The sequence below is a fragment of the Crotalus tigris genome, unplaced genomic scaffold (assembly GCF_016545835.1).
Source record: "Crotalus tigris isolate CLP2741 ecotype Arizona unplaced genomic scaffold, ASM1654583v1 scf7180000018371.15429387391:27106975, whole genome shotgun sequence".
Taxonomy (NCBI): domain Eukaryota; kingdom Metazoa; phylum Chordata; class Lepidosauria; order Squamata; family Viperidae; genus Crotalus; species Crotalus tigris.
This window is the reverse complement of record NW_024096970.1, coordinates 2,854,566-2,881,623: the sequence shown is the minus strand read 5'-3', so window position 1 is coordinate 2,881,623 and position 27,058 is coordinate 2,854,566. Positions and strand designations below refer to the sequence as shown.

The following is a 27,058-nucleotide window of genomic DNA, read 5'->3' as shown; positions in this document are numbered from 1 at the left end:
GGAGAAGAGGGTGTAACTACAGCACTACTGTACTGGTAAAGGAAATTGGAAGCACAAGAGGAAACTCATCATGATCCATTAGAGAAATTATTACAGCTGGATTTGAGGTAACACAAATGCATGGTTGGCATTAATTACTTTGATATGACTAATTTTGAAAGGCTAACAAAAAGAATGAATCCAGTTATTTCCTTAGTCAGGTAACATTCTGGAATTTCCCTTGCATTTACTCTTCCCAGATTCTTTTCCCACAGTAAAGCAAGTTAAAAGAAAAGGGATTGCAGAGAATGGACCATAAAGATAAAGGTAGTGGGAAGGCTTCAGTACCTCATCCTTATAATTACACCTAAAATTTTAGATTTTATTATAGCAGACCAATGAGTACAACGTGGACATTATGTTATGCATTTTTCAATTCAATTTATGTGTACTGCATAGCTCCCTGATTCCAAGAGCAAAATAAATCATAACTAGTACATTCAGATATATTTAACCAGTAATGTCACAAAATAACTGATGTAATATGGTGTAACGCCGATAATTTTAACTTTACATGCCTTTTAATTGGTTTGGATACCTTCTAATTATGTGGACATGAGCATTTGATTCACATTTGGGGCATTGGATTGCAACAGATGGACAATGAGCTGTTCACTGAGCATGACACCCTGATAAGTAGCTCCATTAGGGTTATATTGGTGGCAGCAGTCAGTGCCTAAAATATTGCACTTATTACTAAGGAGATTTCAGGAAGTTTTTTTAAAATGATTGAATGTGCCTTTATTTTAGTACTCTTAGCTATACGACCTGTGAATAAATATGTCCTCATAGTTCCACAGTTATTGGCAGAGAAATTGTAAGTGCTGAGTTCTTTAAGACAGGTTTCTTTAAACTGAATCAGAGAGACTCAGAAACTGATCTGAGTTGTGCTAGAGCACAACTGTATGTCATGCAGCAAATACCAAGATAACCAATGTTCTTTAACCTATGTAAAGGCTAGACAAGTCTGAGTGACATTTGTAAAAAAAAAAAAAATAATAAAAATCATGGATGTGATTATATAACCTCCCCCCATGAGTCCTCCAGAAAATATATTTACTCATTTCTTTATTTCACATTTATGAAAACACTTTAAATGTAGTTACAGTTCTGAAATAATGAAGAGTTATGGAATATAATGAAAATCAATAATTTATAATTCATTGTTTTGGCTTCCCCCAAGTACTCTCCCAGAATATTGAAGAAATGTCATGAGTGATCATTTCAAATGGGAATTGGAGGATATAAGGAAAATGAAATCCCACTAAATCTCTCCTTTATACATATCTCAAGAAAATGAAACACTAACTTACTGTCATGAATGGACTATTTCATCATAAAGAATGAGCTGTTAGTAGCAGTTCCTTGTACAACTTGAGAATTAATTAAATAATTATTGTCCTCCTCTAACAAGACTTATAGAATCCAAAGAATTCCTTAATTCTAAGACATTTTCTGGCTAACTTAAAAAAATAATAATAAGCAAACAAACATGTATCTAACTGAAGCAAAAGACCACGAAAAGAATGTTCCAGACTGAAATTAAACTGGAACCTAACATGAATTGTATGGGCTTATTTAAAACTTTTATGATGATGATGCTATGGTCGGTTAAGCTTTCCAAGTGTTAATTATATATATATTGGCTTTCTGTTATTTCTGCCTCTAAGAATATCTAGGCTTATATCTTAAGTTCAAAACATTGTTCAGTTAACCTTGTTTTCCATTGCTACGTGTTTATAAAATTGTACCTGTGGTTAAATATATTTCACACCCACCAAGAAAATGTTCTTACTATTTTAGCAAATTGCTGGTTTGCATGTAGTTTATGTTGCAAACCTTGCAAATATCAGCCGCTCAAGATAGATTTAAGCAACAGGAAACAGAGAAAAAGTATAATAAGATATAAATTATTTTTTTTCTAATTCCATGGATTACTTGAGTAATCATAGAAAACTTTTTCATCCAAGTGTCTTCCATGTGTGCTGAACTTCAGAAACTGAAGTCTACCATATCTGAAAGTCATCAAGTTAGGGAAAGCTGATGCAACCAATAGAAAATTCTACTAGACCTGAAATGTTAAAATTCTGATTTCTCTTTTAATGCTTCCAAGTTTTCATATGTCAATATTCTGACATTACATATTGGCTCAGAAGGGACATAATTATTAGGGCTGAGCAGCCCTTTAGATTCCAAAGCAAAAAGGTGTTTCAGAGTATACAGGGACATTCATACAACATCTGTATGCAGCACCTTAATCCATATTCTTCTTTTCCCAGAGTGACATTGCATCTGTGAAGGACAGCTGTGAAATCCCAGGAGGAAAGCAATTTCCTTCTGGAACTGCAGACAGCAGATACCTAAGAGTGCTTTAAAGAAGATCGTGTGTTTTGCCTTCAAAGCTCTAATAATTATATCAAGTTATTTTTTAGTTTGTATATTTAAGCCCGAGAAGCTTCTCCATAGATATCTACATGAATTCTGATGAAAAATATTATGCATTTACTCCTAATATGGTATACTCATAAACATATTAATCATGCAGCAATCAAAACAATTAGAAAAAGTTTTCTCAAAAGAGATTGCTCCGCAACATTACATCAGTATCTATTTAATAGACAACTTGTTATTTTTAAATATACCTTATAGGAAATCATAGTGCATACATATACATCAATAGCTATTCTTTCCAAAATGCCATTTTGCTTACATTTTACATATATTTATTTCTATTCAGCCTATACATACTATCTGCTTGCATTTATATAGTATTCTATTAATCATAATCTTACCAGGATTTTTCGAAACACATAATTTCCCACCTAAACTTGCTTGAATAAAGATTAAAATAAGAAAATATAAGTATTTAAAGATTTAACACTAAATTATCACACAGCCCTAACTTCTGAAAATGTTGATAAAATCATTTGCAATTATGAAAATTGACTACCTTATCTTGCAACTGAAATTCTATTTGCCATTTCTCTTTGAATATCAAATACAAAAAAGTCAGTACATAGGCTATAAAAGTTAGTATTAGTTGGGTCTAAAAATAGGTCTAAATTAATAGGGACTAAAAATTACCTGGCAGCCAGGGCATATAAAGTTTAAGGCACCTAGGTATCTGAAACCTGGAAATAAGAGGATCACAGTATTTTGCACCAGCTAGGTCAGAAGAGCTGTTTATAAGCTATTTTAGATGTCAACTTCTGCAATCATTTGCCATGGGCTGCTAAGCACCTAGTCTTGCTCTGAAATTTGACAATACAAAGATGGTGGAATAGTCCAAATACAACCATCTTTGCTAATTCCCCAGCTATAACATTGGCAAATCCCAAAATAAATCTTCTGTAAACCTACCTGATTGGATTCAATGATATCTGCTTTCAGGTAAGTGTGTTAGCATAGTAATCTGAGCAGGTAAATTCAGAGTGAAATACTCTTAACTATCTGAATTAATAAGCAGTTTTGTGTTATTATATTTGCTAAACTCTTAGACCAAAGATAATCAAGACCCAGGTACTATTATTAGGGATCTGCCATAATCCTCTCTCTGAACTTTGCATAACATTTTATCTACACATTCAGAAGCACTGAACCTCTACTTCAATACAGAGTTTAAAAGATAATATTCAACAGAATAAATTGTTCCAATGTTCTGAGAAAAGTACACATATTTTAAACAATTATATTCCTTTCCAAATAATGTTTGTGGTTAGCTAAATAAATCATTTGAATACAACAATGCCAAAATTGCTCATAAAAGTGAATGGACCCTTCATGCTCTTACATTCTGATTTATTCTTAAGTTTATGGCTCACATTTCTTTCCCACTGAAGGAGCTGGAAGACATCAATTGTGTTCCCTATCTATAGAATTTTCAAATCCTGAAAATCTGCTTTGGAAAGTTGGGAGACCCTATATAGTAGATTTTAGGAAAACAGAAAAGCCCACAGTATATAGAAAAACAGGAGAAATTCCTGATAAATAATCAGATTTCCATTATTAGAAAGTTTGATTTTGCCCCAACATTTTGTAGCATATGTTCTCGTGGTAGTTGGATACATTTTAAAACAATATTCAGGTGGTTCTTATAATGACTCAGATTAATATTTGTAAATGAATGGAAAATGTGCTATATACAAAATCCCACAGAGTGTTTTAAAATATAACATTTAATAATGAGATTTATTTTTTTATTTCTGAAGCATTCGTGATTATTCCCTTGCTACTATTTTTCCCATGCTAGTCTAAATGGTTATTGCTGCGTTTCTTTTTCAGGTCAGAGAAGGAGTCTGCCTAACACAACCCCTTAGGAATTGAAGCCATAAATGAAATGACCACAAAGACCTATCAGTTAGCAGAAAATAGCAGCTATACCATATTTATTGTAACCTAACACAATATTGTTGCAGAGATGTGCTGTATAAAACATGCATAAGACAGGTGAAATGTGACTATAATTCTCTATTTGAAAAATGAGAAGCTGTAGAATGGCATAACCTCAAATACATAAACAACACTAAACTAATGGAGAAGACAGGTATACAACGATCTAGCAGTGGCAGTTTAAAGGTCACTGACTAAACCTTAAACTTTTTCTATTCTCCAGTTTTAGTATTATATCTAAGATTATATCTAAGATGATGCTATAATAGGAGAAGGAAGGAGTATTAGGTATGTTCGCCACCTTAAGTTATTTGTAAAATAAAAAAAGTAGGATATAAATAACAAAAAAAAACTCTATAAGGGTTGCCCATCAGTGATGCCCTTCTATTCCAAGAATAACTTCCAAATCACACACTTAAATATCAACTCCCTGCTCAGAACAGGAATCCAAATTAAAACATCCTGAACAGACAGCTATGTAGCCTCTACTTAAACTTATCCAACAATGATACCATAAATGTTCTGTGTAATTGATTCCAGTATCAAATCACTTTTCCTGCATGGAAGCTTTTTCTAATATCTAGTTGGAATTTACCTTTGAATACCTTCATTATATCTGTCCTGAGACAGAGGACAGCAATAGTTTAGTGCAAGGGTCCCTAACCTTTTAGGCATCAGGGACCGGTTCTGTGAAGAGTTTTTTCCGTGGACCAGAGGGGGCGTGGTTTTGTGTGCTGCCTGCATCTCATGGATTGGGCTTTGCTTGTTTGTGCGGCCCGGTTGCTGGCATGCCATGGCCCAGTACTGGTCCACGGACCAGGGGTTGGGGACCCTGGTTTAGTTTATTACCTGGAGGACTGGGCATAATATCCTAATATCTTCTACTTAGAGTAAGTAGGATCTTGCAAGAATCATAACATAATCAATTACTTCATTTCTTTGAAGGCCTTGATTCAAAATATATTATTGATTTCATTTGCACTCATTTGCATTTATTGATTTCACCCCAGCTATGTTTTCATTGCTTTCTTTAGGTTTGGGGAAAGGCTTGAGAGAACCAATATATATGCCCAGAAAATGTCCCAACAGGATTTTCTCTTACCCTATTTTAATAAAGAGACAAGTCAGGACTTTCTTCTTGCTCAATTTTTACATTAAAGATATTGTTCCAGCTTGAATTCATAATCATTTTCCCATTTTACTTGCTAGATGCAAGGTACTCATCATGATGTATGAATGTTAATGATACGGTGGCCATATTATGTTTCAAAATCAAGAACGTTAGACTGACTACTGCCAAGACAAAAATGTTGATGATAACCCACACACAGTAAAACCAAAGTGGTAAGATGAGGTCACAACAATACAAAAAGAAAAAAGATCAATTAATGCCTTACAATAAAACAATGCCCCTCCTTTAAATATTTGGCCATTTATTTTTATCATTATCCCTGAAGGTATACCTAAATACAGTGTTAACAACTGCCTAATTATATGATTCTGATTATTATTCTACTCCAGAAAAAAGACAATTAATTATCGTTACATTCAAAATGTAAGGGGAAGTATTTCCACAGATTTTGTGTAAGACAGAGATTTGGAATCAGAACAGTATTGCTCAGCTGTAAATGTAGTCAAATTAATGCCTGCTGCACACCTAAGAATGGAGATGATACTGTTCTGAAGTTTATTAAAACTCACCTAAAATTGTTAAACATTTTAAGAAACCTGTTAGCCTCCCAGATGACTATTTGCTATCTAGTTGGATTTTCTTATTGGCCTTATTGTGGAGGAAATCAGCAGGAGGACATGTGCAGTCTTAAATACTGCGAATGCCACTCAAGAGGAATTAAACCCTGAGATAGTGAAAGATGCATGACTGGCTCTGGAAGAAGAAACGTAGTCTTCATCTAAAGCTCAAGGTTCTCCCTTTGGTATCCTCAGTTTAAGGAAAACAGATTCTATACAGTACCTGTTCAATCTGACAAGTAGCCTAATTTACCAAAATACATTTCTAAATGATATTCTCTTTCCTTCCTTGAAAGCAAATTCCACAGAATGAGTAGCATTTTTGCCCTTATGGCCAGAGACAGATGGAGAACATCGCCCTCAATGTCCTATGCTGATCTTTTTATGATGTGATTAAGACGAAAGCACACAGCCAAATTACTGACAACTTCATGGATTGCAAAGTGGTAGAATTTTTACTAGCAGATGTCTTCTCTCATATTAGCAATCAAGTGGCCATTTCTATTTTGCTGTCTTTTAAAATCAGAACAATTTAAAATATGTAGCAATCAAACCTTCAAGATCTTTAGTTAGGTTGTATTCTAGGGGCTAGTTTTACACAGGATTTAGTCACATTAATGTAGTCCTCGACGGACGACCACAACAGAGCCCAAAATTTCTGTTGTTAAGCGAGATATTTGTTAAGTGAGTTTTATTCCATTTTACAAACTTTCTTGCCTCAGTTGTTAAGTAAATCACTGCAGTTGCTAAATTAGTAACATGATTGTTAAGTGAATGTGGCTTCCTCATTGATTTAGCTTGTCAGAAGACCGCAAAAGGTGATCACATGACCTTGGGACACGGCAACCATCATAAATATGAAGCAGTTGCCAAGTATCTGAATTTTGATCACATGATTAAGGGGATGTTGGAGGTCGTAACTGTGAAAAACGGTCATAAGTCACTTTTTTCAGTGCCGTTGTAACTTTGAATGGTCATTAAATGAACTGTTGTAAGTCAAGGAGTAGCTATAGTGGAACTTTGGACAAAATGTAAGTTTGCTAAAATTTTATCTCTCTCTCTCTCTCTCTCTCTCTCTCATTCTCTGCATTATGCATTTATTGTTGACATGTAATGTCAACAATAAACTGTACTTACCTACATACTTAATCTGTAACACGGGGTCCACAAGTCCAGCCAGGTAATCCAAAAAGACACCATGGGGAATGGCAATGAATTCTACTCAGTGCTTCATTCACACCCTCCACTAAGGCAATACATTTTAGTGCTAATGTTTTTGCCAAAGCCACTGTTCAAATGGAGTAGCATCATGAAAATGTTTCTGAGGTTATGATGATGCTATTTTCTTGATCACCTTTCCCAGAAGAGCAATATTTGCAACAGCCGATAACTGGACTTGGGCAGCATACAAATGTTATAAATAAACAAACACATAAAGAGTGGCTTCAGGAAATATTTCGTTATTAAATGTTCCACTTCGTAGAATATCTCTAGTGAGATTGTTTCCACTCATATCGTAAAATTAATTTTTTTTAAATCTCCTAATGAAAAGTAATTTTAATCAGGGCATCTTGCATCCTGTCCTTTATATTTTATAATCTAATTCTCATTATCTCAAAACTCAATTATACACCTATCTGATCAAACACAGTGGGAATATTTTTAATCTAGGAATAGACTGAAAATTTGTGTATATCTACCTACATGGATCCAAAAGCAAAAACTGCATGCATTTAATACTTCCGGCAAAATAATATAATGCAAGCACAAGAAGGTTAAATTGCTCATGATACTAATTCTTTCATCTGATTCCTGAGGTATTTTTAAACTACAATTTGTAAGTATTAAATTTAAGAAAAGAATGGTGTTTGAAAGTTATGGAGCAAAAGGTAGAATTAAACAATGGCTTGCTTTCCATTTGCTTTTTTAAAAAGTTATTTATTGATTTGTTTTAGTGTTTGAGAAAGTGACATATTACTGGTTAATTTAGTGAAAGGGATTAGCTCTTAAAAGAAGCTTGAAGAACAAGAGTAAAGTGAACTCAAATAATTTAACAGCCTTTCTTATGTAAAATGTTTTCAAACAGCTAGCATAGGGCCTGATTTTATTAAGAATGCTTTGGAATAGAAGAAGATTTTTTTATTACAATCATAAACCAGAATTACAGATTAAAAAAATAAAAAAGAGGGCTTTACGGTTGGGATACCTGGAAAATCTTGTTATTTATTTCACTGCATTCTACTTAATGCTTTTAAATCAGCAGTTTTACAGTAAATTGCAATTATCTTTTAATATTTCTATTTTTATATTTTCAATTTAATTTTTCAAACGTATTTCATTCCTCCCTTCAAAAGATATAATTAAAATTTAACTCCATTTCCTTTAGATTTGATTACTGTAATTTTCTGGTCTACCTACTTTATTTAAAGTCAGTTTGAACACTATTTACAACATATGTTTAAATATCATTTCAATATTAATTTCAAATATACAAATATTCCTAGTATTTGGAATTTTTTTTAATGCTCTTCAATGACTGTAAAACCCTGACAATCAATGGAGAGCAGTCAGATAATTTTTTTGTTTCTCTTTACTGACATCTCATGATCAAATAGATTTTTGCAGCCCAGCTCAGATAGCCCTTCCATAGAAATCCTTTTATTTAATGATTGTGTTAAAGTATTTTTTTTTTCATTACATTACTTCATTATTTTTACTTTGATTGGTCATTCTGTGATGTAACTTGTTCTGGAAATCTAATTGAAGAGCAGTATCAAAACCTCAACAGACTAATATATTTGCTTTATGCTCTTTTGATGTCCACTATCAGTAAACACAATTAAAATTCAGAGTGATCTCGCGATTATAGATACGACAAACATTGAGATACAATTAAAGCTTCTATCAAAGTATTACAGGGTCCATAAAAATTTGATTGCAGCAATTACAAATCAAATTTATACTAATAATAAAGGTATGCAATTTGATTCAATTATTCATTTATATATGCTTTATACTAATAAATGATGCCTCATCATTTATTAATATTGGTTATAGCAAGTAGAATAAATTTTATTTCAAACCCTTGGCTTCTAACTATATGTAAATGAAAGCTATTCCCATTGCTTTAAATAAACCTTAAAACATAAGTTTTATTAGTGAATATTAAACCTGCATTTCAGTTCAAGGCAAAATGAAATATTACATACTTCAGAATAGTCCCTAGACTAGTTATGAATAAACAAAAATGTATGAAATGTTTAAAAATGTGCTAAATTAATTAATGAGAGAAAAACATAAATTTCAGTCAACTCAAGTCATTACAAAAGCCCTCAGAATCAATGTTCTAATCCTGTTGTCAGCTGAAGCAACACATTTTTTAGTAATGTAATCTAGCATACCTCTGAATAAGATTTGTATTCCTGCTGCTTTGAAATCATTGATTTTAAGATTCTACCAGTATTGGCAACAAGATTTACAAGACTGTAAATGTAATTAGAATATGTGTGGCTCTTATATAATCCAGCATGAATAGCTTTATCTGACAATACATTGGCCCTTATAAGAATACAGGTAGTCTTTGACTTACAACCACAACTGAGCCAAACATTTTTTGTTGCTAAGCAACACAATTATTAAGCGAGTTTGTCCCATTTCATGATCTTTCTTGCCACAGTTGTTAAGTAAATCTGGCTTCTCCGTTGATTTTGTGATCACGTGACCCCAGGACAGTGCAACAGTCATAAGTACATGCCAGTTGCCAAGTGGCTGAATGTTGGTCAATGACCATGGGGATGCGGCAACAGTCGTACATGTGAAAACCAGTCATGAGTCACTCTTTTAAGTGCTATTGTAATGATCACTAGGAGAAATGGTTGTAAGTCAAGGACTACCTGTGTAAAATGCCTAACTGATAAGCAACTGATATGGTATGTTTTATTAAACGTATTGGTAGCTCAGAAGGAAATGCTGAGAAACAGGATTGAAAAGGGTGAGAAGAGAAGAAAGAAATACTGTACATACTATTTAAAATACTATTTAAATTATTGTTTAGGATCAGATTGTGCATGCATTACAATCCTATTCTCTTACCTTGTTTCTTTTGAAGTATGCTCTCCGGCAAGCTGCAAAACATTTTTCACTGCAGAAGCATTTCACTTCGCTCCCCATACTCAGAGAATAGCGTTTGATTCCCACTTTCTGGCACCAGGCACACATGATTTGTACATTTGATACATCATCTTCTGCAACAAAAGGACAAGGACAGTATTTATATACCAAAGGAAGCATTGTGTCAAACATCCATTTATACCTTTTGGATTTTCTGCTAATTTCTAAAGCAGATGACCAGGAATCCCTTCTTGTTTAACTGAATGGAAAGTACAGCTATTTTATAAATAATAGAGCATGTTGCAACTTTAAGAGCTTTTAGCATTTTGGGAAAGCCTTGGACTTTTTATATTTATTCCCATGCCTCTTTAACTATTATAGTTCCAGACAGTAACATCAGCATTATCTGCTTATAATGATTATAAACTCATTTCCATTTTATCAGTTTTGTTAGACTGAACATTTATAGCAAAAGTAGTGAAACTGCATTAGTAAATGACATTCTATTTGCATGCAGTGAGGGAAGCTAAATTATTACTTAGGGACTTTCGGTTTTGCCTTGTAGTGCACGGTCGCAGGAATGCAAAAGCTCTGCTTCCCGCGGCTCTTTTCACTCTGCCAGGGGAACCTAAATGAGTCTAAAGCCGCCCCAAAGAGGCGGTGAAGAAAGAGGGGCACCCAGCGATTTGGGAATGATGGTGGTTGTCCTGTTCGATCAGGAAATTCCCTCTAACCTGACAGAAGAAAGGTTGGCCCTACCTCGGTAACCAACCCAAGCTACTTGCAGCCAAAGTCCACAAGTACACACTATAACATCGGTGAACAGTGTGCTGAAACTAGGTCAGAAATTTGATCTTCTCTCTCCTACTCTATAGCCTGAACTTTTGGAAAAGATACCCCAAGAAGCAAAAAAGCCTCTGAAAATGAAAGGAGGGGGAGCTTTACTTCACCCTCCCACGGAAGAAAGCAGCGAATTAAATTATTAAGGAGGACAAAAACATATTGTTGCTGACATCTAGTGGTAGAAGAGAATATAACTTTAGCTGCTTTCTTATAAGTATTGGCAGGATGCCCAGAATCAGATAACCTACTTCTTTGATCTTTAAAAAGAGCTAAACATTCTGGGCCAGCCACAATAAGCAAAGATTATAATTGAAAAAACATAACTGACCTTCCTGGATGATAAACACCTATTGACTGTGACTTTAAAGCTGTTTTCAGAGAAAGAAAAAAAAATGAATTCTAGCTATTATGGAATTTCAAGAGCTTGCAAAAAGAACTTGTCAAGAAAAACCAAATACTTTCCAGGAGGAAATGCTCACTATGTTGCAACTAATCCAAACAACAATGGCTCTAAACCACAGTGAAATTAAAAACAACTTTGATGACATAAATGGACATATCTTTACGTTAACCTCACAACACAAGAATTTTCAGAAAATGAAAGAATCTACCAATGGAAGGAATTATGATTTAACACAGATGGAGGAAAACATATAAGACATGACTGAAGCACTGGAACTGGAAGAGATAGTCCACACCCCAGAATCACAAAACAAGATAAGAAGAAAAGCGTGACAAAATGGATTACAGAGACACCAAAAAATCTACGACTTGACAAAAAAAAGAAAGAAATCAACATCTTAACTGATTTGTCTCTCCCATCCTTAACAACATCCACAAGAAAATGGCAAGACTTTTAACTAAGTGGAATAGATGGATGAGAAAAGCCATTTGGTGAAAGAAAAAGCCTAAAATCAGATTCAAGGGATTAGAACAGACATGTCAAACACAAGGCCCGGGGGCCGGATGTGGCCTGCAAAGTGGTTTCATGTGGCCCGCAAAGCCATCCTGGAAACAGTGAGGGAATGGCCCCCGCTGCCTTGGCCCTGGCCCAGGCCAGCCGGGAGCCAATGTACAATTTTGTGGTGGCCATCTTGTCAATTGCCCCGGTGGACCATGCCTTGGCACTTGCCCCGGTCCCACCCCCTTCTGCCAGAGACCCTCAGATCTATCCCACTCCTGCCCAGGCCCCCATAGGCACATTTGACATGAATGATGTAGAACTGGCCACACCCACCCAGTAGGCCACACCCACTCCATCCATGCCCACCCAGTAGGCTGCACCCACTCTGGCCATACACCCCCAGCCCCCCAGGGCAACCACCATGCTGGTGCGGCCCTCAGTGAAATTGAGTTTGATACCCCTGGATTAGAAGATTGGACCTATCAGAAGCAATTTTTAAAGATTAAGCATTTGTTTTAATATGATTAAAATATAACATGGATTACTTAATTAATAAATATCGAATGGAATAGAGTTAAAAAATGAAAAAAATGGGGGATATAAATGAATTCTAGTTTGAGAGAGATATGTTTTTCTTTTTCTTCTTTCTTATTTTGAGTAGTATTGTATTTTTTTTTATGATATGAGAAATGTAATTGTTGGGAGGATTATTGTGAGGGAAACAGCTCAGATATTGAACCCTAAATCAACTTTGAGAAAATCTTAACAGATAAAAATGATTTTAATTTTGTGGGGAAAAGGTCTAAATGAGAATGTTGAAAACAGGATATATAATGCAACCAAGAGGACTAACTAGAAAACAAGTTCTATATTGATGTTATTACTAATTGGATAAATGTTAGAAAAATGTTTATATCTAACCTCTTTGTTACTAAAATATTAAGAACTGTATTAACCTAATGTTTGCAAAAGAGAACAATATGGGAAGAGGAGAAAATCAAGGAAAGCTGTTATGTAGAGTATGATATGATAGAAATTGACTATTATTGATTGTTGTGAAATGTGAATCCAGACAACATACTGTTTACAAAGCATCAGGTTGTTAGTTTAAAAAAAATCAATAAAATATATATAAATAAATACTTAGGAATTTTAGGCTAACTAGACTCTCTGAAGAAATGAACACCCATTATTTTATGACAGGGGTCTCACTCACAGCTCACAAGCAGTATTTGGATGATTTGCTCCTTAATGACAAACAGAGGAGGCAAGCAATGGCCCAAAGTAGGGCAACAACTTCAGTGGTGGAATTCAGCCGGTTCACACCACTTCGGCAAAACTGGTAGCTAATTTTTTGTTGCCCAGGCCCAGAATGGGCTTCCGGAAGTGGCATCCACACAGAGAACCAGTTATTCACGCATTTGAATCCCATATTTACTCATCTCCTAACTCTGCATCAAGGTGTCATCACAGCTCAGGCCAGGGCCAATCAGGTTTCCACTAGCAGAGACCAAGTCAGGAGTGCTTCCCTGTCCCTACTGCTTGGCAGAGTCACCATTCTGTCCTTGTGCTGGGTTGCCTGTTCTCCTAATTCACATTTAGCAGGGTGTGCTGAAAGATGATGATGCTGCTTCTAACTTCTCATGTTGGAGGAAAAAAGTAGCATAACGAAGAACAAAAGATCACCACATGCTCTGCCACTTGTTACTAACCTGAAGAAGCTCTGTGTTTTCCTCACAGCTCTCCATGTAACACTCTTTTTTACTCTAGTATAGGCTGGCAATGGCCTAGCCCCCTCTGGGCACGAAGTTAAGACCCAATTTGCAATAGACCTACTATGTAGATCAGAGTTCCCCAACCTTTCCAGCTTTGCGGACCGGCAGGGGAGGGTGTAGGGAGAGGGGATGGGTGAGTAGCAGACACATACATGTAGCTCCATCTGCATGAGCGGCGAGCATGCGTGCATGCTGCTCACACAAGTGGAGCATGTATGCATGCACTCAGATGCTGCTCATGCAAGTGGGGATCTGCGTGTGCATACTCAACTGCCACTTCCGCGACCTGGTTCCAAACCGTTCAAGGCCCAGTAGTGGGCCGTGGCCCAGGAGTTGGGCACCCCTGATGTAGATAATGCCTGAACTCTAAAATAGTTTCATTTGCAACTGCAAAATACCAAATGGTAATTGCTTTTTTCCTAATGTATTTATTTAATCAATTTAAATCTGAGATGGAAAGCCACATAAATTGAAAGGATGGATGGATGGATGGATGGATGGATGGATGGATGGATGGATAATCTCACTTGGTTTCCTTCCAAATAATACAATAATAAAATATTTTAAAATATGAATTATAACATATTCAGGTTGTCTACTTCTATTTGATATTTTCCATTCAACTATATTTCTGTTTTTGCCCTTCCTATCTGTCTCTTTGTACAATTAATACAGACCTTTTTTTTTAATGCCTCAGTGGGCTGGATACTCTCATGATATTTTAGTTCTAATAACTAAATAATAATCTTAAAGAAATTAAAACAAATAAAAGAAAAGGGGGAAAAAGAAAAATCTGGCTAAATTGATGGAGTGCCGGTATATGGATGATTGTTGTTAGTGAGTGATCTTTGAAGCAAGGCAGATTCAGAACTGGGGATGAGGTATCTCATCCCATAGTAATTAATATCAAATACTCTTAGCTCTGCTTAAGTATAGTATTGGTATAAACTAGAATCTGAGATTCAGCTATTAATTTCTGATCCTTACTATTCCTTATTTTTCTACTCTGCTTTGCATAAGATTGCTTACTTCAAAATAGAATAGCAGTAGGGTAGGCATGAAGATGAAGTATGTATGGAGTAAAAAGAAATCTAAATTACTCAGTACATATATTTAATTATGAGAAAAACAGTGAAATAAAAGAATGGGACATGGTATCATGACACAAATTATTCTTCAAAATAATTAAAATCACCACTGAAATTTTGCAAGGAAAAACTTGCAAAATACTTACTAGATAATTTTTCAAATTGCTAAATTATGCTTCTCTCAAACCACTCCAGACAATTTGGCCTACTACAGTAACATGAGCTCTACTTCAATATATCACACAGTTGGATTGCAATAGCTAGCAATTGTTAACTGTGGATTTATTGGTGCTCTCTGGGCTTGGCTGTTTGCTTGCAGGCATGCCATTATCTAACTAGGTAACATCATCACTGCTTATAACTGTCTGCCTTGTGTTTTCTTGGATCTTGTTCTTTACTGCCTATAGATATTCAAGTGGTCATAATGGCCACTGGCCTAGAATGCATCTTATAGTAATTTGTTGCTGAATGTTTCCATTAGCAAAAACACAATTCATATACTGATACTAAACATGGGATCACAGACACAATAGATAGATAAAATAAAAAAACTGTTTGGAATCAAATGATATCAGTGAAAGATAAAAAGCATAAAAATGTTCATGGTAAATTATTATATTTATTATAGATAAGAGAAGGAGAAAATCTAAATGGTATTTCCTTCATAATAATTAATTAATCCTGTCAAGGATTATCACCGGTAACTAGGCAAGCATTAGAATGTATTAGCAGGCTTAAGAAAAGCCCAAAGTTTTCAGAAATAATAATTAAAAATCTTGGTATGCAATGGCCACAGAATGTTGAATATCCTGGGGGGAAAAAAAACAATTAGCTGGCTGGCATTGTCAGCAAGACCAACCAGCAATCTTTTGTAATGGGTTGGCCCCACTTGTTTCCCCTTTGTTTTTTCTAAGTAACCAAGCATGCTTAACACAAATATTCTGAATGGCAGGAACAAGTTCTAAACCTACACTCCAACGGAAGGGAATCTGGAATTATTTCTCATTTACAAATAAGTCAAATTGTCAATGAAACTGTAAATCTAGCTAACATTTCAGAGCAGCCTGACTTTTGTATATAAAATAATATGTCCCAACGTATCCTCAAGAAAAAAATATTCCAACAATGAAGTTCTTCATCATAAAATATCGTGTTTATACATTGAAATGAACAGGAGATATTCAGTTATCTTGCTTCTAACTACAGGTAGTCCTTGACTTATGACCACAATTGAGCCTAAATTTTTTGTGGCTAAGTGAGACAGTTGTTAAGTGAGTTTTGCCTCAACCTTTCGGGCCACAGCTGTGAAGTGAATCGTTGCAGCTGCTAAGTGAATCTGGCTTCCCCGTTGACTTTGCTTGTCAGAAGGTCGCAAAAGGTGATCACATGACCCCAGGGACACGGCAACCGTCATAAATATGACTTAGTTGCCAAGTGTCTGAATTTTGATCACATGATGATGGAATTGCTGCAACTCACTCTCTCTCTCTCTCTCTCTCTCTCTCTCTCTCTCCCTCCCTCCCTCTCCCCCCCTCTCTCTCTCTCACACACACACACACATAAGTCACTTTTTTCAGTGTCATTGTAACTTCAGACAATCACTAAATGAACTGTTGTAAATGGAAGACTACCTGTATCATAAATGTTTACAAAATACAGATGATCTAAAATTATTACACTGGACGTTTTTCAGAATCAGTGATACCACTAGTGTCATTTTTGTGTACTTGAAATCTAGAACGAGCTTATTTACCTCAAGTCAAAAGAATAAAATCTTCATATTAATAGCCTCAAAACGAACTACACCAGAATAAAATCTTGTTAGTTACCTGTCACTTTTTCTATGATGCTGTAAAAGCATATTTAAAACAGCATGTGTTAAAAAATGCAAACGCAGTTTTGGAAACACAAACAATAAAATATCTGAACTGTTTATCTCAATAAACATCTGTGCTGTTGTAAACAGAGCAGTAATATCAACACAAATTCCTTGCTGTTGGAGGACTAAAATGATTGCCTCTATTATTCAGAGTTATTCAGGGCGTTCCGAGTTATATTTCCTACTCCAAGGTTATAACTTTATAGGTGGAAATGGGTCAAAACTAAACTATTGTAGAGACAGTTATTACTGTCTCCTTATTGTTTACCAGCCTTTGTATGTTTCTTAATGAACAATGCAATAAACACAGTGTTCACAGTGTTAAATCATGCTCCCCGTGGGAACTGTCTGTATAACAAGATAAAATTATCACATTATAATAACTAAATATGCATCAGGCAAATGCATGCTTCAATTAATCATCAAAAGTTTGCAGTGCCATTTTAAGTCTTAATTAAGCAGAATGTTCAATGAGTTCCCGCTCTACACCATCACTAGCTGCTCTTCCATTTAAAATGAATGATTTACAGAACAGTCTGCCACATTTCAGAAATGTATGAACCATTTTCTTGTTGGGCTATTTCTGTCTGGAACTGTCTGGATATTTCTAGTATGATGCTAGTCAAATATTATACAAATCACCAGGCAATGATCCATTTTTTTCTGTTGGATCTGGGTTGAAAGGTAATCTGGGAAAATAGTTTATGGTTTTACATCTACCTACCTACCTACCTAAGTAATCTACCATGCTGTACCTTTAGGAGTAAGCAATGTTATACAATTCTCTCTCTCTCTCTCTCTCTCTCTCTCTCTCCCTCCCTCCCTCCCCCCCTCTCTCTCACACACACACACACAATTAAGAATGAGAAAGCCAAAGAAATTAATGTTTGCTTTGAGATTCTGACAGGATGCAACAAGAAGCTTTTGTGAGGCCCAAACCCAAAGATGTCACAGTAAAATCCAAATGAGTCCAATTCTTTATTTGCTTATACATAATAGACCAAATCTCATCAGATTAAAGCTATTATCTTCTAACCCAGTGGTTCTCAACCTGTGGGTCGGGACCCCATTTGGGGTTGAACAACCATTTCACAGGGGTCGCCAAACAACGCAGTCCGCCATTTTTTTCCCTTTTTCCTTAGCTGTGCTACTCCCTTTTATTCTGTTGGCTTTTGAAAGCCAATAGAATAGACTCTCTTGAATAAATAGACTCTCTTGAATAGAGTCTAATTCTATTGGCTTTCAAAAGCCAATAGGAATTGTCCAGGCTGTCTCTACTCTGCTGAGCCCGCCAAAAGTCCCATTCTGCAAACGGTGCTGCACCAGTTGAGTAGTCCTCGACTTACGACCGGTTGAGTAGTCCTCGACTTACGACCGGTTGGGGGTCGCGGCATTAAAAAGGTTGAGAACCACTGTTCTAACCTAATAGATACATTCTGGGAGATTCTATGGTGTAACTACCCTAAAATTTTTCCTCCCTCTCCCAACCAGTTCAAGACTGCACAGTCTCCTATCTTGGGCCCGTCTCTGGAACATGTTGCTTTCTCCCTCAGAAACCATGGTGCAATTGCTGAGATTCCCCTCTCCCACTCCTCCAGTTGTACATTCCAGCACAGCTTTGGAGTGGAGAAGGCAGTGGTGGGATTCAAATATGTGAACAACCAATTCTCTGTGTGGATGCCACTTCCAGAAGTCCATTCTGGGCCTGGGCAACAAAAAATTAGCTACCGGTTCTGCTGAACTGGTACGAACTGGCTGAATCCCACCACTGAGAGAAGGTATTCTGCTTTTAATTCAAAAGCTTATTTTCCTGGAAGTATGGGGCTACTGTACCACCCAGGAAAAGACATAACTTCTTTAAGAAGGCACTGATAAAAAGTAGCACCTGCCTTTTCAACTTCTGATCCCTCACATCTGACCTATCTTTATAAAGATCCTTGCTTTCATTATATCCAGTGCTTCAAACAGTACTTCTTGTTCTTTAAATTTTTCAGATCTCTCCTTTTGAGGATCTTATCAACTCTATTCAACCACAACTTTCTTAGTGTTATCCTTCCTCAAAACCCATTTCCGCTTTCTTCACAAACTGGTTTTACAATTTAATCTTTATTCATTTTTTCTGTATGACCAAACTATCTCTATGTAGCTATTTTGTACTGCTCATTCGCTTTATAGTCAGTCCACATTCATTCTGCAACCTTTTCAGACTTTTTATTTTTGACTCTATCTCTTCTTCTTTTTTTTAATCACAGACACTTCTTAATTATTCCTTCTGAATTTAGCATGCTTTTATGTTTGTCTGGACATAACAGACTCTGACTTATGTATAACAAAATGGGCAGAATCATTTTCACTTCTTTCAAAAAATATTCATAACCGAAAACAGATTACAAACCATTCACTATCTATATCCTATTACTTCTCCATCAGTTTACCATCTTTAGTATTTTACCAAGGTACACAAATTCATGAATTTACTCCAGTTTTTCACCAAGTATGTCTAATATGCATTTATTCACTCCTGACAAAATTTATCTACTATGGGTTTTGATATATTCATCTTACTTTCATGTTCTTCTCTCACACAGTCCAGTTAGCACTAGCTGCAAATCATTTGTGTTTTCAACCTACAACATGGTCCTGTCTGCACATAAAAGTATATGCATATTCATATCACTAATCTACATATTTATTCATAAATATATTAGACATTCAGAGAAACATCACACATTCTGGTCCTACTCCCTACTGTTTAATCATTCACTAAGCAGTCCAGTGCATGTTTTACTTCCCTCATCCACTGTTTTTATCCACTTTAGCAACTCCATACTTGTGCAAAACATTCCATAATCCAAATCTGTTCTCTTTATCAAATGCAGTCATACAATATCAAACAACATCAACATCCAATAATTTTTTTTCTTTCAGTTATGCATTTGTGAATGATCTGCTGAAGAGTGAAAATGTGATCTTCACAGCTTCTGCCCAGATAATTCCACACTTCATTCCCCAAGTTTTATTCATTGTCATTTCTCATACTTGTTTCAAGCAGAATTCTGTCAGGCACACTTAACACATTAATCCCCCTAAATTTTTTGCATTCACTCTTGGTACCTTTCAGTTTGTATACAGGAACAATGATGGCATTCTCCCAATCGATAATGCCCCCTTAATAGATATATGAACCTGATGAGAGAGGACACATAAAATTTTATAGTACAGCAAAGAGTCGTTAATATGCTCACTATACTAAGTATGGCTGAGTTGTTGAGGTAGTACTGAGTACCCTTGAAGAAGCTGAAATTAAATCCAGATAATTGAATAGTGCAGTTTACTGCAACAGTTAAAACAGTTCCTAAGCTGATTGGAAAAGCATAAAGATAACCATGCTTTGGTTACATGATGGCTAGACAATTATTATATGTTGTTTGGGACTAACCTTGAACAACTTCAAATGGTGTAAAATGATGTTATTACACTGCCAATCGGTATACCATATTATTATCGTATCATATTCTAAATTTTAATCTGAGTGGCCAGTTGCTACCTGGGCTCAATTCAAGGTTGTGGTTTTATCCTTTAAAATCAATAGATAATTTAGAGCAAGACTCTTACTAAATGGATCCAAAGTAATATTAGTGGAAAGCATATATCAGTAACATTATGCAACTTGCTAGATGTTGCATAAATATAAGCAGAACGGCTATCCCATATATAGCATATGCAATGCTTAGCAAAACGAAGGTATAATATATTGTACTTAAAAGAAGTACATGAAGGATCAAGCAGAGATATGGAAAAAGAAGTTTCCTTTACTTTCCCCAAACCAGGAAAAATGGAACATATAATACTTCCTAATCTTTTATTTCTAAAAAAGAAAGAAATAGAATAAGAGAAGCATGTATCTATATAGCCTTGGGGTTTTTTGCCACCTCTTTTTCCCTGAAATTAGTGAAGGACAAAGTTCAGAATAGCATGTTTCACAATAGATTTCGGTATCCAGCAACAACTTTTGCTTTTCTGCTTCTCCTAAAAAGCCAAAAATAGATAAGCTCTATTCCTTAGACTTTAGCAGAACTTCCATTTACAACAAAACTAGGAGCATGTTTTAAATAAATGTATACAGTACATGTCTAAATAAACAATACAGTTTTAAAACTAACGCTTTCTAGAGCAAAAATAAATATTTTATAAAATAATAAAACTACCGTATTATACAACTACAAAAGGCAAACGCATTCATAGAAACCAAGTTCTCATCAAACTCACTAAATTAATATCACAATGCAAACTCTATCCTTAACTGTATGCACATGATGTACAAAATGTGCAACACAACCTCACTATATTTGCCAATATATATATAGTAATTCCCAAATCCTTTATTGTGGCCCCAAGCCTCAGGGAAATATTGCTTCAAAATTTCCAGAAATTAAACATCTCTAGCATAAAGGGTTTTAACAAGTAATCCAGATTGTGGATTTCATGCTACTTTTAGCTATCATTTTATGTCATTTGTATGAAAATCATCATTTATTATTTATACCAGGCTAATCTTACACTGGGCACTACAAAAATATAAAAAAAAAACCAATGTTTTCTCAAAATTCTAATGCCCCTCCACAGTCAACATTTAAAAGAGTTTTTCTGTACCATTCCGACATGAATGACTGTTTTCATGTATCCTCTACTATTCCTATTATTAAACTAGCCTTGACAAAGATATGGCTTTGCCCATCTTAAGCAAAATAATACAAGGAAGGAAACCTGAAGGAAACCTAAATGTTAACATGAAAAAAAAAATGACACCAAGGAGACTTGAGGGGAGATAAACCACAATAAGGGGATAAGGGGGAATATCATTTACAGATCCCTTGCCCACATGTCTTTGAATTTGGAATTCTGCTTTTTATATAGGTGGTTCTCAACTTACGACAACAATTGGGACCAGAACTTCTGTTGCCAAATAATGTGGTAATAAACCATAACCACATGACAATCCCTTCAGAACTGGTTGCCATTATTAACTGAATCCCACAGTGGTTAGGCAAGGCAACTTCCTGCTGGATTTCCAACAAGTTAAGTCAGTGGGAAGCCAGCAGGAAGTTTCAAATTCCAGGCTGGCAGGCAGATAAGTAGCTGCTGCCAGGTGGGAGGGAATGGAGGGAGGGGCAGGGTTGCAGGAGAGGTTCAGGGAGTATGTGTGGAGGATGCACAAGAGGTCAATGCAAGGCAAGAGGCTGGGGAGAGCATTCAGGTGGTGGAGACTTACCCCAGTGACTTGCAATCTTCCCTGCTGACTCCCCCACTGATTTTCTGGGGAAGCTGGTACAGAAGGTTAAAAATGGTGATCAAGTGACTACAGAGTGCTTGGCAACTGGTCATAAATGCAAATGGGTTGCCAAGCGTCAAGATTTATGAGAAATATTAGTATCGCTTTATAAAACCTTGTAAAACCATATCTGGAATACTGCAGTGAGTTTTGGTCACCACATTATAAAAAAGATGTTAAGACTTTGGCAAGAGTGCAGAAAAGAGCAACAAAGATGATTAGTGGCCCAGAGAGTAAACAAGGGTCCCCATCCCCTTGGTTGCAACCTACTACTGGGCCTTGAGCCTGTTGGAATCAGGCCACAAAAGTAGCAGGCGAGAGCACGCGGGCACATCCCCACTTGTGTGAGCAGTAGGCAAGTGTGTGATTGCCCCATTGCTTGTGCAAAACCATCCCCTCCCCCCCCCCCCCGCTGCTCCACAAAGCTGGAAAGGTTGAAGAACTCTGAACTAAAACATGTGAAGAACGGTTGCAGGAATTGGGTATGTGTAGTCTGGTGAAAAGAAGGACTGAGGGTGACATGATAGCAGTGTTCCAATATTTGAGGGGCTGTCATAAAGAGGATGGGGTTGACCTATTTTCCAAAGCACCTGAAGGCAGAACAAGAAAAACAGCGATGGAAATCAAGGAAAGACGCAACCTAGAACTAAGGAGAAGTCTGCTAACAGTGAGAACGGCTTGACTTCAGAAGTTGTGGGTGCTTCATCACTGGATGCTTTTAAGAAGAGATCGGGTAGTCACTTGTCTGAAATGGTAAAGCTTGAGTAGGAGGTTGGACTAAAAGATCTCCAAGGTCCCTTCCAACTCTATTATTCTGTATTCTGTAAGATCAAGATCATATATGATCATAAGGCTGCTGCAACAAGGACTGGTCATAAGTTACTGTTCAGCACTGTCATAACTTTGAACAGTCACTGAACTAATAGTTGTAAGACAGGGACTACCTGTAAACAAAACAAACCTGAACTACTCACATTCATATATTCTTTGAACTAGTCATTTTAAATCCAGCCCTTCTAAACCAAATATTTTCAAATTGTGACGTATACCTCAGTTGGGGAGGGACAGACAGGGTCCAGGGATATTTGATGAACTTTTTTGTTACATTGCTAATTGCTGCAATAATCCATCTTTCTTCAAGTTTCATTATACAGGTAGTCTTTGTTTAACAACCGCTTTGTTTAGCAACCATTCATAGTTATGATAGTGCTGAAAAAGTAAGTTCATAACTGGTTCTACACTTATAAGTGTCACAGCAAACCCACTGTCGTATGATTGAGATTCAAGCACTTCACAACCAGTAGGCATTTATGACTATTGTAGCGTTCCGCGATTATGTGATAGCCATTTGCATGCTTCACAGCTGGATTCTGACAAGCAAAGTCAATGGAGAAGGCGGCAGTAAAATTGCAAGTTGTAGTTACATGATGTCTTACTTAACAACCATGGGTGATTTGTTCAACAACTGCAGGACAAATGAGGTTGTAAGTGCAGCAGGGTCACGTCATGTTTTGCACAACAACATCACTTAGCAACAGAGTTGATGGTCCCTATTGTGGTTCTCCTGTGAAGACTACCTGTATTGTTTTCATTGTTCATTTGTTTTATTCTGGATTTCTAGGGATGTCATGTACATCAAGATTACACCAAAGAGAAGTGTGGTAGCAAGAGCTTTAGGAACCCTGTTCTAATCAGAAATCTGAATCTTAAGATCACACTGAATTTCATTATAACCTAAAACAGGGGTGCCCAATCCCTGGGCCACGATCTAATCCCAGGCCACAGCTTGTTGGTAACTGGGCCACACAAGCCACAGGCGAGCATGCAAAGCTGCATTTGCACATGTGAAACCACCCCCTCTCTCCACCACTGCTGTCAGTCCACAGAGCCGGAAAGGTTGGGGACCGCTGGCCTAAAAGACCACAGTTCCTAAATTATTTCACAAAATTTTAAAAAATCTTTTTATTAAATATTGATATTGCAGTAGGTCTATTTATGCCCTTAAATAAATCTGCAGACTTAACCAGACATTGTTAATACATCAGTGGAAAATATCCAGCTCTCTTTAGAGCAAGCCAGCATGGTAGATGACAAGAAGATCATGGCAGTTGTAATCAAAAAAACATTCAAGGTCACATTGCCCACCCGTCCTAAAAAAGAGGATTCTTCTGACTTGGTAAGTACAGGCAGTCCTCAACTTATGATCGGTCTAGTGACTGCTCAAAGTTACAATGGACTCCCCAGGGCTACATACAACACTGATTTAAAATTCTGACAGCTGGATGCCTCTCCCCGTGGTCACATGATCACACTTGGTGCACTCAGTCTGTACTGTTAGGCATATGCAAAACTCACTGATTAAAGAATGGAACCACACCCAGAACATTCTGATTCTTCCCCCCCCCCAGTGATGTTCACCGAAACCATGCCCTTCTGGGGGCAGTTTAGTACTTTCCAAAAGCAAATTCTCTTGACTGTAAGTTTGCAATATTCTACAGGCAGTCCTCAACTTATAGCCATCCATTTAGTGATGTTCGAATTTACAATTACACTGGAAAAAAGTGACTTATGAACAATTCTCACACTTATGACCATTGCAGACACATCATACAAATTTAAGTGCTTAGCAAATGGCCTATATTTACGATGGTTGCAGCATCCTGGGGGCCTGGGATTGTAATTTACAACCTTCCCAGGGAGCTTCTGACAAGCAAATTAACGGGAGAAGCCAGATTTCCTTAATAACCACATGATTCACTTAACTGTAGTGATTCGCTTAGCAATCATGGCAAAAAGGTCGCAAAATGGGGTGTGACTCACTTAACAACTGCCTTGCTTAGCAATAAAAAAATGGTTTTCAGTTGTAGCCATAAGTCGAGGACTCCCTGTACTCCTGCTTTTTTTAGTTTGTTACTCTAAAACATTTAAGAGCATTATCTAAGAAAAGAAAAGCATTACTAAATAAATTATTTACCTGCTGGTGGCTTTATAAAAGGTGGTGGAATTAATGGTACAATAATGGGTATATTGCCATGTTCCTTTGATCCTGCTGGTGAGTCTGAGATTCCGTTTCCTGTGGTCAGCCCTGGATAGCTTGTGTGTATATTGTATGATGATGTAACACTGTCTTCAGGTAATTTTGTTTTTGGCAAAGAGTTTTCTGTAAAGGAAAAAGAATTAATTTTAAAATGTATTACGGCTTTTGATCAGATACTGTTTATTTATTGTTTGCCAACTTGATTAACAATTGAGTAGGTAATATACACTTATTTAGCCAAAACTATGTCAGGTTTCCAGGATGAACCCAATTTGTACTTTAATATATCAGTAATCTTTCCAAAACTGCACATAACAATAAAGTGCTCAAATAGGAAACATAACTCAGATCTCACATAGACCATAATGAGAGTTTGCAGCTAAACACAATCATAAACTTCATTAATCTTGCCCAATTCTACACTTTCAGAGTGAAGTCCCAAAGCTAAATTGGACAAGATCAACATTTTATAATAACATTATGTAGATAATATTTCTCATTTAAATAGTGAGAAATTAAATAATGTAGGTGCTCTATTTACAACAGTTTAAGATACATGTGGATACATTCAGTATATACTTAAATACTTTAGTATTTAACTTCAATTATGTGTCTTGATAATAACTGCACAAATTATCTTATTAGTATGAAATAGATCTATTTTAACATAATGGTAAAGGTTTACCAAGATAGCTGACAAGCATCAATAAGGAAAAACAATTATTCAGCATTTGTGTTGAGGTAGAACAGTCAACCAAATACTAAGAAACCTGTTTTCACAACTTAGCAAGTACACCAGTGCAATTTTCAAGCCTCCTAATTTGATTCATCCAGTCAGCAGTGATTAAATGCTGTAAAGGGGGAATCAGCATTTCCCAACTTGGGTGACCTTGTGATGTGTGGTCTTCAGCTCCTAAAATTCTGAGCAATGGCCATGCTGACTAGGAAATTCTAGGAGTTGAAGTCCACATATCATTAAGTTGCTCAGGATGAAAAACACTGCTGTTGATAAAACTTTTCATTTTGTTACTTTATTAAAATTAAACTTCTTGGAAATGACATGTATTTGATTCTCTAATATTAAAGAGAACATAGCCTAATATTTAGAGAAGGAAGAAATTTCTATAAGAAGTCCAGGACAGTCGTATTTTGCTAAAACAGTGGTTCTCAACCTGTGGGTAAGGACTCCATTTGGGGTTGAACGACCATTTCACGGGGGTCGCCAAACAAGGCTGTCCGCCATTTTTTCCCCCTTTTCTTTGGCCAGGCCCCTGGCACCCAGTGATGTATAAGTGGTTGGGGGTCACCACAACATGGGGAAATGTATTATGGGGTCGCGGCATTAGAAAGGTTGAGAACCACTGTGCTAAAATGAAGAAGTTGTTTAACAGTAGAGGAATCTGAAAGGGAAATTAAAAAGGCAAATCAAGAAAATAAGGATGATTGGGGGTTTATTCAAAACTACAATAATAGCTCAGATAAAATGCCTACTGCAGGGCAGGAAAAGTGCAACCTAGTGCAAGAGATCAGACGCCTGTATAATGAGTTGTGTCAAGGACAGCTATTAGAGAAGATTTGCCCTAATGGGGAGAAACAAAGGACCCCAATTTATAAAAACAAATCTTTGGAAAAGATTCTGGGCAGCATATTATTCTGCATTAAGATCAGCAATTTACAAATATATCAGAAGGAAAAAAGCTTTATCTCAATCATCTCTGCCCACATGTGCAGAGATGATTGAGATAAAGATATGTAAAGCAAAATTAAATGCAAATAGTTTTTTTATAGTTTCCTTCACTGAGGAAAACACAGAATTATCTGATACTTGAACTGATGTTTCCACAAAGCTGAGTCAGATGAATTGTGGGAAACAGGGACAAGATGAGTTTTAGATCTTAATGACCTTAATGACA

At 36.3% G+C, this 27,058-nt stretch overlaps 1 protein-coding gene across 5 annotated transcripts in view; it reads right to left on the bottom strand.

The window, feature by feature from the left end:
* The window catches only part of LOC120311526 (sine oculis binding protein homolog), a 159,123-nt gene that overhangs the window by 98,735 nt on the left and 33,330 nt on the right, over positions 1 to 27,058 (bottom strand). For 3 of the 5 annotated variants that reach the window (XR_005557643.1, XM_039351121.1, XM_039351123.1), the window contains exons 3-4: positions 25,083 to 25,268; positions 10,270 to 10,421 (exon numbers count right to left, since the gene is read on the bottom strand). Coding sequence is in view for 4 of the 5 variants with exons in the window: in XM_039351121.1 (XP_039207055.1) it covers positions 10,270 to 10,421; positions 25,083 to 25,268 (338 nt within the window). In the remaining variant the exon portion in view is untranslated. Of the gene's footprint in view, positions 1 to 10,269; positions 10,422 to 19,890; positions 19,919 to 25,082; positions 25,269 to 27,058 lie in introns of those variants that run through there. The other 2 variants (XM_039351122.1, XM_039351124.1) reach the window with 2 other exon arrangements.